Source organism: Vulpes lagopus, chromosome 13 (assembly GCF_018345385.1).
Source record: "Vulpes lagopus strain Blue_001 chromosome 13, ASM1834538v1, whole genome shotgun sequence".
In the NCBI taxonomy this organism is placed as follows: domain Eukaryota; kingdom Metazoa; phylum Chordata; class Mammalia; order Carnivora; family Canidae; genus Vulpes; species Vulpes lagopus.
The window spans coordinates 26,980,616-26,991,716 of NC_054836.1; the positions used below are offsets into that span (position 1 = coordinate 26,980,616).

An 11,101-nucleotide genomic window follows, 5' to 3' on the forward strand; every position below is an offset into this window, starting at 1 on the left:
AGCTTTCTAGAAAACTTCCAATATAATTTTTCCTTCATAACAAAAGTACATATAGGGGTGCCTGCGTGGCTCAGTCAAGCATCTGTCTTTAACCTAGGTCATGATCTCAGGGTCCTGGAATCTACCCTCATGTCAAGCTCCATTCTCAGTGGGGAGTCTCCTTCTCCCTCTTCTTCTCTGCTCTCCCTCTCTCTGTCTCAAGGAAATAAATAAAATCTTTCTTTTTTTCAGAAATACATAGAAAATACACATTAAAATTGACATTTCTATTTATTCTGTTCTCTTTTTTAAAGATTTTATTTATTTATTTGAAAGAAAGAGTGAGAGAGCACAAGGGGAGCAGCAGGGGTAGAGGGAGAGCAGGGAGAGCGTGTCAAGTTGTAAAGTTGATACATAATGATACAATAAGAAAATGGTTTTCTAGTTTTGTTTGTAGATACAAGATAATCTGTACCAAATTGTTTTCTAGTTTAACACAATAGCCAAGATTCTTTAAAATTCATAATTGGTGGATAAACAAATATGTTAAGAAAGTAGATAAATCATTGTATTATTAAAGGCAAAAATGATTATTAATATCTGAAGACAGGTACTTCATAATATTTTCATTTATAATTATAAAATCTTTGGTATATTGCCCTATGGGAATTTCAAATATTTGTGGATTTTTAAATTTTTTATACCTTCCCTAAAGCTTTTGATATTCAAAATAGGACTATGAATCCTGCAACAACACAAAGGTTGAAAAGCAAGGTCAAATAGTGACTAGTTTGCTATATTACTTTGCTCTCTTTTATATCAAGAGGCAAAAAAGTGTGCCTATTGCAAAGAATACAAATAGACTGAAAGTAAAAGTATGAAATATCATGCAAACAGCAACCACAAAAAATCTGGATTGGCTAAATTAATATCAGACCAAAAAAAAAAAACCTTTAAAAATGTTACTAGAGATAAGGAGGGGCAGTTAGGTTCAGTTCATGAGGAAGAAACTCAATTATGAATACACACACATGCACAGAAGGAAAAAATACGTACTTCAATGGTAATGGTTGGAGACTTCAATACTAATTTTTTTAAAAATATATTTTATTTATTTATTTATTTATTTATTTATTTATTTATTTATGAAAGAGAAAGAGCAGGGGCAAGAGCAGAGGGAGAGGTACAAGCAGACTCCACGCTGAGCATGCAGCCTGACACAGGGCCCAATCTCACAACCCGGAGATCATGACCTGAGTAGAAATCAAGAGTTGAATGCTTAACCAACTAAGGCACCTAGGTGCCCCACAATTCTCCATTTTCTTTTCTTTTCTTTTTTTCTTTTTTAAGATTTTATCTATTTATTCATGAGAGACACAGAGAGAGAGAGAGGCAAAGACATAGGCAGAGGGAGAAGCAGATTCCCTGCAGGGAGCCATTGTGGGACTCAATCCCAGGATCCTGGGACCAGGCCCTGAGCCAAAGGCTGACATTCCACCACTGAGCAAGCCACCCAGGCGCCCCAATACTTCATTTTCCATATGAATAGAAAAACGGCAGAAGATCAACAAAGAAATAGAGCTAGAACAATACTATAAACCAATGTGATCTAACAGACATCTATAGAACACTCCTCCCAACAACAGCAAATAGAAGTTCTTTCGAAGTGCACACACAACATTCTTCAGGAGATACAATACACTAGACCACAAGATAAACCTCAATACATTTTTAAAAAGATAGAAATCATGCAAAATGCGTTCTTTGATCACAATGGAATGAAATTACAAATCAATTGCAGAAATAAATTTAAAGAGCTTACAAATAGGTGGAAATTAACCTAAATAATCAATGGGTCAAAAAAGAAATTAAGAAGGAAATGAGAAAATACATTGAAAAGATTAAAACAAAGATACAATATGCCAAATTTATGAGATGCTGCCAAATTAGTACTTAAATGGAAATTTATAGATGTATTTGCCTACATTAGATAAGAGTAAGATCTCAATGTAGTAACTAACCTTGCACCTTAAGACACTGGAAAAAGAAGAGCATACTATGTCTAAAGGAAGCAGATGTAAGGAAACTATAAAGATTAAAGAGAAAATTAATAAAATTGAGAATAGAAAAACAATGGAGAAAATCAATGAAACCACAAGCTGGTTCTATGAAAAAAATCAACAAAATTGGCATATCTCTAATGAGATTGAGAAAGGAAAAAGAGAAGACTCAGTTGCCAGAATCTGAAATGAAACAGGAAGCATCACTACAGATTTTATTAAGGAATATTATTACAAGGGTGCCTAAGTGTTGGACTCTAGGTTTCAGCTCAGGTCATAATCTCAGGGTCGTAAATTCAAGCCCTGCTTCAGGCTTTGTGCTCAGCACAAAATCTGCATAAGACTCTCTCACTCTCTGTCTCTCCCTCTGCTCTCCATTCTGTACATTCTCTCATTCTCTCTCTAAAATAAATAAATATTTTTTTAAAAGAAAGGAATATTATTACAAGCTGGTATATGTCAATAAAGTAGATAAGTTAGATGAGATTGCCAAATTCCTAAAAAGACACAAATGAAAAAATGACTCAAGTAGAAATAAGCAATCTGAATAGGTTTACATCATGTAAAAATATTGAGTTAAAAAACAAAACAAAACACAACACACCCATAAAGAAAAGGCCAGATTCAGATGGCATCAATACTATATTCTACCAAATATTTAAAGAATAATACCAGTTCTTTACAAACACTTCCAAATAATATAAAAGGATGGAATACTTCCAGATTCATTCTATGAACCCAGGATTATTCTTGATACCAAAACCAGAAAGAAAAAAAAAAACACAAGAAGAGAAGACTGTAGACCAATGTATCTTTTGAATATGGATGCAGATATCCTCAGCATGATATTAGCAACATGAATCCAGAAATTAGAAAAAGAATTATAACCATAAGCAAGTGGAAATTAAGCCAGGTGTGCAAGGTTGATTTAAATTCCAAAAATGAATCGACATAATATGCCATACTGATAGGATAAAAAAAAAATTCACAAGTGCTTTTTCAATAGACCCAGAAGAATCATTTGAAAAGAATCTAACACCCTTTTTTGATATATATACCCAAAAAACTAGGAATAGAATAGAACTTACTCAACCTGACAATCTATTAAAAAAAAATTTAATTAAAGAAAAAGCAAGCCTCCAGTTAACATCATACTTAATGAAGAAAGACTGGATGCTCTCTTATAAGATTAGGAAGGCCCATTCTCCCTGCTTCCATTTAACATGGTACTTCAGGTTCTAACTAGGACAACTAGGCAAGATAAATAAATTAAAGGTACACAGAATGGAAAAAAAGAAAAACCATCTCTGTTCACAGATGACATGATCTTTTATGTAAAAATTCCTAAGAAATCTACAGACACAAAAGTTACAATGAACGAGTTTAACAAGGTTTCAGGATACAAAATCAAGATACTAAGTTTAATTATGCTCTCATACATGTGCAACAAACAAATAGACTGAAAATGAAATATTCAAACAATTCACTTATATAGCTTCAAAAGAACAAAATACTGAGGGATAAATTTAACAAAAGAAGCCCAAACTTACACTTTAAACAGCAAAAAACATTGTTGAAGGAAATTACAGATCTATGTAAATGGAAATACATCTACATTCATGGATCAGAAGATTTAATGTTCGGATTACAATCCTCCCCAAATTAACATGAAGATTCATCAAATCACTAACAGAATACCAAATGACTCCTTTGTAGAAATTAGCAAACTAATTCAAAATTCATATGGAATTTCAAGGGACACAGAATAGCTAAATCAATCTTGAAAAAATATAGGAGGAATCATATTTTCCAATTTCATAATTTACTACAAAGCATCAGCAATAAAAACAGCATAGTGTTGACATAAGGATAAACATAGGTCAATGAATAAAATTGGAAGTCCACAAATAAACCCACGTACCTACCTATGGTTTTCAACTAATTTTCGGCATGAGGGGCCAACATCATTTAATGGGGAAAGGACAGTCTTTTCAGCAAATGGTGCTGGGAAAATTGGATATTCATATGCAAAAAAAATAAACTTAGACCCTTATGCTGTACCATATATAAAAATTAACTCAAAATGTACCAAAGACCAAAATACAAGAGCAAAAACTATAAAATTCTTTAAAAATATATTGGGGTAAATCTTCATGAAACTTTAGATTTGGCAACAAATTCCAAACTATGATAACAAAGCACAAGCAACAAAAGAAAAGATATATAAGTTGGATTTCATTAAAATGAAAACTTCCGTGTTTCAAAAGACATTATCAGGAAAGTGAAAAGACAACCCACAGAATGGGAAAAAAAAAACTGCAAATCACATATTTGGTAAGAGAATTGTATCTATAATACATAAATAACTCATATAACTTAACCCAATTTAAAAACTGTTAAAGTATCTGAGTAGTATTTCTTTAAAGAAGATATACTAATATCCAATAAACACATGAAAAATGCTTGCCATCATTAGCTACCAGGGAAATGAAAATCAAACCACAATGAAATGTCACTTTATACATAATAGGATGGCTAAAATCAAAATCTCAATCTTTACAAGAACATGCATGAATTAGAACCCTCAGACACTTCTATGGGACTATAAAACAGCACAGCCACTTTTGAAAACAATCTAGTCCTCAAAAGGTTAAATAGAATTATTCCATGATTCAGTAATTCTACTTCTAGTTATACCTATGCATAAGAGAAATGAAAACATGTGTCCACATAAAAACTTGTACCATGATGTTCTGAGTAGTAATATTTATTACCGCCCAAATGTTCATCAGATGATGAATGTACATACAAAATGTGGTAAATACTTAGAATGGAAAACTATTTCACCATAAAAAGAGATGAAGTACTAAATATGGTACAATATGGATGAACCCTGAAAACATGCTAGGTGAAAAAAATTCAGTCACAATAGACAACCTGTTACATGATTCCATTTATATAAAGTATCCAGAATAGGTAAATCCATAGAAGAGAAAGTAAGATCAGAGATTGCTTACACTTGGAAGAGAGGGAGGAGAGGGTCATGGAGGGAATAGGGGATAGAAAGCTAGAGTAAGTATTTTTTCTCAAGGTGATAAAAATGTTCTAAAACTGATGATAGTGGTTGCACATATTTGTGACTATACTAAAAACCAGATCACTGTACACTGCAATAACTATTGTACACTGTGGACTATATTCAATAAAGTTGTTTGAAAAAAGTTTCATATTTTCCATTCCTCTCTCCTATCTCTATTAAATATAAAAAAGTTACCAACTTTACCATGATATGAGTTTAGAACCTGGTAAGGGTTAATATTTGGCTTCAGTAGAGAGATGATAAAGCTATTATGGAGAGGCAAGAAGGGGTTATGTGATCTATAGTCAACACTGAAATTCTCTTTATATATACTGGTCATTTTTTTGGAAATATTTTATCTAACCGCAATACATGCATATTTAATGTCATTACACTATGTTTAACAGTTCTTCAGGAAGATCTAGTAAATCTGTAAGCAAATCAAAGAAGGTATAGACTAATGATACCTTGTTAAGGTATCATTTCAGGAAATTATATATTTAATATTCTTTTAAAAATGTTACATGGGCGAGTGCAACTTGCTTTTTTACAGAGCAAATTTACCTTAGTAAAATAGATGGAGATCAACAAGATAATAAGACAAAATTATACCCTAAGCAATTATAAATGTTGCACATAATTCTTTTTTCGAAGTTGTACAACAGATTTATTTCTGAAAAATATATGGAAATTTATAATACAAGAGTAAGTTACCTTTCACTTAATATCTTATCTACATATACACAAAAAACAATCAGGAAGCGTTAATTAACGTTTTAACTTCATTGCATTCTATACTATTCTTTGTCATGGATTAAAGAGGCAGGAATGGGGCTATTTTTTTTTCTTTTTTTGGGGGGGAGGAGGGCTATTTTTTTCGTAGAGATCTCTTACAGGATCAAGAGAGATTCTAATAGATATACTAAAAAAAATCATACACTAAACTTACTGATTTATTGTAGGGATAAAATGTTCATCAATTACTTATTTCCAGCGGTGGGGTGGGAGTGGGGCAGAAACCGAGCAGTTTGGAACCGAACTCTTTTCGGATAATGCGGATCCACTTGCAGCTGGGATGCCTGGCAGATCCAGCGAAAGTTTCTTACGGCAAATTAGAGAGCCCTCGCGGACCAGGAGAGGAGGAAACAGAGGAGCAGCAACAGGCACTGGCCAAAGGCTGCGGCCGGGGAGGAAGGAGCAGATGCGCAGGGGCGCTCCCGAGTCACCCAGGCCAGCCCCGTCCCCCAAGGCCGGAGCGTGGCCCGGGCTCCCTCCCGCCTGCGCCTACCTTGCCGACCTCGGCCCGGGGCCAGGAGCAGCAGGGCCAGCGCCCAGACCCGGCCGAGCATCCCTGCTGCTGTCGCAGAGCCCTGGCAGCGGGTGCAGGCAGGACGCGGACCCCTGTCCCCTCCTATCAGGGCTTTCTCAGTCCGTTCGCGCGCAGAGTGCAGGGTCGCCGCGGGTCCTCGCTCTGGGACGCGGCCGCCCTCCCCGGGAAGAGCCGCGCTGGCCTCTCGCGCCTCCCCTCCGCGGCTGCAGCGGCCGGCGGAGCCACGCCCCCCGGCGCAAAGCCACGCCCCCCGGCACAAAGCCACGCCCCCGGCACAAAGCCACGCCCACTTCCCCTCCCCGGGGACCCTTCCCGCGCTTCCCAGCTCTGGCTCCACCACCTTGGATCTCAACCACAGCCCTGCAGGGGGCAAGCTCCCGGGGTAGAGCTTGGCATCTCGCATCTCACTGATAAATCCTAGAAATTGTTCAGATGGGCCTTCAATAAAAGCAACATTTGAGCGGTTCTGTTGGAAGGGGCTGTGTCTTCCAGCCCTGTGGAGGGATTCTTAGCCTGATCATTGGGGGTGCTGGTTTGCCTCCAAAGGCACACATGCTTCTCAGAAGTTGCCCCTGTCACCTCAGGCCTCAGTGATGAAGGATGGGAGGGAGGGAGTGGAGATTAATGTTGCTGGCTGTATTGGCTGGTGATCCTATTGTTCTTTCAGTTATCCAGTGGTGACCCAGTAACTCAGGATCCTTTAGTACATGGTCACATGACTCCCAAAGTGGCCTGGGAAATGGTCTTTAATCTGAAGCTATCTTCATATGTGTGGTTCCCTCTGCAGAGGAAGCAGGCCCCCACCTTTAAAACAAACAAACACCTGATTCTGTATCATACGTCATTAAATGAAACCTCAACTTTCCTCGCTTTTCTTTGGCAGTCTCAGTTTTTGAGTCCCCTTACCCATCACCTAGAACTATGCCCTCAGAGCTGGTACTTGAGGAGAAAGAAGACACTAGTCAACAGAAGGTAGTCCCAAGGTCCTGGTGGGTTCCAGGATTCAGGCCACAGTTTCACCTACAGATTTCGAAGACTGAGGCTTGGATGAGGCATGCTGATAACACAGAAGATGTCCAAATGCATAAAGAAGTTCTTTTAAAAATAGTTTAGGTTTTTTACTTGAAAGAGAAATTGCAATTAAAAATTTTTAAACCTGTTTCCAAAATATAAGTATTAACCTATTTTGAGAAAAAAAAACAAAAAAAAAAACTTTGCAGTGCACAAAACTTGTGTGTAGGGCAGCCCGGGTGGCCCAGCGGTTCAGCTCAGGGCATGATCCTGGAGATCCTGGATCGAGTCCCACATCGGGCTCCCTGCTTGGAGCCTGCTTCTCCCTCTTCCTGTGTCTCTGCTTCTCTCTCCCTGTGTGTGTCTTTATGAATAAATAAATATAATTTTAAAAAAATTGTGCGTAGCCCCCTTTACGCGCAAAGAAGGCACCCAATCCAGAACAAAAATGAAACATAACTTTTTGGTGGGGCTGGATAGATGATTTTTATCTTTAGACTAATTATGGAAGAACAATTTAAAATAAGCAGGATGGAAGCTGAGAGATTTTTAGTGTACATCTTTGGTTTTAGCTAATAAGGCCCTACTAAAACTGGGACAGAAGGGCACTTGGGTGGCGCAGTCAGTTAAGTTGCTGACTCTCTTTTTGGCTCAGGTCAGAATCCCAGGATTCTGGGATCCAGCCCTGCATAGGACTCCATGCTCAGTGGGGGAACCTGCTTGAGGATTCTTTCTTTCCCTCACCTCTGCCCCTCCCTCCATTCTCTCACGCTTTCTGTCTCAAATAAATAAATGAATCTTAAGAAAAAAAAAAACTGGGGCAGAAAAACAAATATCAATTGTCTCAGTCTATTTGTGAAATCACAAAGTATAAAATAATAGTTATAATCAAGATTAAGATTTCCAATGGAAATCAAGATTTCCATTCCTGGAAAGCCACAAACTACCAAAACTGGAGCAGGAAGAAATAGAAAACCTGAACAGGCCAATAACCAGGGAGGAAATTGAAGCAGTCATCAAAAACCTCCCAAGACACAAGAGTCCAGGGCCAGATGGCTTCCCAGGGGAATTCTATCAAACGTTTAAAGAAGAAATCATACCTATTCTACTAAAGCTGTTTGGAAAGATAGAAAGAGATGGAGTACTTCCAAATTCGTTCTTTGAGGCCAGCATCACCTTAATTCCGAAACCAGACAAAGACCCCACCAAAAAGGAGAATTACAGACCAATATCCCTGATGAACATGGATGCAAAAATTCTCAACAAGATACTAGTCAATAGGATCCAACAACACATTAAGAAAATTATTCACCATGACCAAGTAGGATTTATCCCCGGGACACAAGGCTGGTTCAACACTCGTAAAACCATCAATGTGATTCATCATATCAGCAAGAGAAAAACCAAGAACCATATGATCCTCTCATTAGATGCAGAGAAAGCATTTGACAAAATACAGCATCCATTCCTGATCAAAACTCTTCAGAGTGTTGGGATAGAGGGAACTTTCCTCAACATCTTAAAAGCCATTTATGAAAAGCCCACAGCAAATATCATTCTCAATGGGGAAGCACTGGGAGCCTTTCCCCTAAGATCAGGAACAAGACAGGGATGTCCACTCTCACCACTGCTATTCATCATAGTACTGGAAGTCCTCGCCTCAGCAATCAGACAACAAAAAGAGATTAAAGGCATTCAAATTGGCAAAGAAGAAGTCAAACTCTCCCTCTTCGCTGATGACATGATACTCTACATAGAAAACCCAAAAGCCTCCACCCCAAGATTGCTACAACTCATACAGCAATTTGGTAGCGTGGCAGGATACAAAATCAATGCCCAGAAATCAATGGCATTTCTATACACTAACAATGAGACTGAAGAAAGAGAAATTAAGGAGTCAATCCCATTTACAATTGCACCCAAAAGCATAAGATACCTAGGAATAAACCTAACCAAAGAGGTAAAGGATCTATACCCTAAAAACTATAGAACACTTCTGAAAGAAATTGAGGAAGACACAAAGAAATGGAAAAATATTCCATGCTCATGGATTGGCAGAATTAATATTGTGAAAATGTCAATGTTACCCAGGGCAATTTATACGTTTAATGCAACCCTATCAAAATACCATAGACTTTCTTCAGAGAGTTAGAACAAATTATTTTAAGATTTGTGTGGAATCAGAAAAGACTCCGAATAGCCAGGGGAATTTTAAAAAAGAAAACCATAGCTGGGGACATCACAATGCCAGATTTCAGGTTGTACTACAAAGCTGTGGTCATCAAGACAGTGTGGTACTGACACAAAAACAGACACATAGATCAATGGAACAGAATAGAGAACCCAGAACTGGACCCTGAAATGTATAGTCAACTAATATTCGATAAAGGAGGAAAGACTATCCATTGGAAGAAAGACAGTCTCTTCAATAAATGGTGCTGGGAAAATTGGACATCCACATGCAGAAGAATGAAACTGGATCACTCTCTTTCACCATACACAAAGATAAACTCAAAATGGATGAGAGATCTAAATGTGAGACAAGAGTCCATCAAAATCCTAGAGGAGAACACAGGCAACACCCTTTTTGAACTTGGCCACAGTAACTTCTTGCAAGATAGATCCACAAAGGCAAAAGAAACAAAAGCAAAAATGAACTATTGGGACTTCATCAAGATAAGAAGCTTTTGCACAGCAAAGGATACAGTCAACAAAACTCAAAGACAACCTACAGAATGGGAGAAGATATTTGCAAATGACATATCAGATAAAGGGCTAGTTTCCAAAATCTATAAAGAACTTATTAAACTCAACACCAAGGAAACAAACAATCCAATCATGAAATGGGCAAAAGGCATGAAGAGAAATCTCACAGAGGAAGACATGGACATGGCCTACATGCACATGAGAAAATGCTGTGCATCACTTGCCATCAGGGAAATACAAATCAAAACCACAATGAGATACCACCTCACACCAGTGAGAATGGGGAAAGTTAACAAGGCAGGAAACCACAAATGTTGGAGAGGATGCGGAGAAAAGGGAACCCTCCTGCACTGTTGGTGGGAATGTGAACTGGTGCAGCCACTCTGGAAAACTGTGTGGAGGTTCCTCAAAGAGTTAAAAATAGACCTGCCCTACGACCCAGCAATTGCACTGTTGGGGATTTACCCCAAAGATACAGATGCAGTGAAATGCTGGGACACCTGCACCCCGATGTTTCTAGCAGCAATGGCCACAATAGCCAAACTGTGTAAGGAGCCTCGGTGTCCATCGAAAGATGAATGGATAAAGAAGATGTGGTTTCTGTATACAATGGAATATTACTCAGCCATTAGAAATGAAAAATACCGTGGATCCCTGGGTGGCGCAGCGGTTTGGCCCCTGCCTTTGGCCCAGGGCGCGATCCTGGAGACACAGGATCGAATCCCACGTCGGGCTCCCGGTGCATGGAGCCTGCTTCTCCCTCTGCCTGTGTCTCTGCCTCTCTCTCTCTCTGACTATCATAAGTGGATGAAAATTAAAAAAAAATTTATAAAAAAAAAAAAAGAAATGACAAATACCCACCATTTGCTTCGACGTGGATGGAACTGGAGGGTATTATGCTGAGCGCAGTAAGTCAATCGGAGAAGGACAAACAGT

The 11,101-nt window shown here is 38.2% G+C and overlaps 1 protein-coding gene across 1 annotated transcript in view; it reads right to left on the reverse strand.

The window, feature by feature from the left end:
• VWDE (von Willebrand factor D and EGF domains) overlaps window positions 1–6,619 on the reverse strand; it is a 73,345-nt gene extending 66,726 nt beyond the window's left edge. Inside the window, exon 1 of the mRNA XM_041727390.1 lies at window positions 6,407–6,619. Coding sequence (XP_041583324.1) covers window positions 6,407–6,467 — 61 coding nt within the window. The 5' untranslated portion in view covers window positions 6,468–6,619. The remainder of the gene's footprint in view (window positions 1–6,406) is intronic.
• Window positions 6,620–11,101: the final 4,482 nt, after the last annotated feature.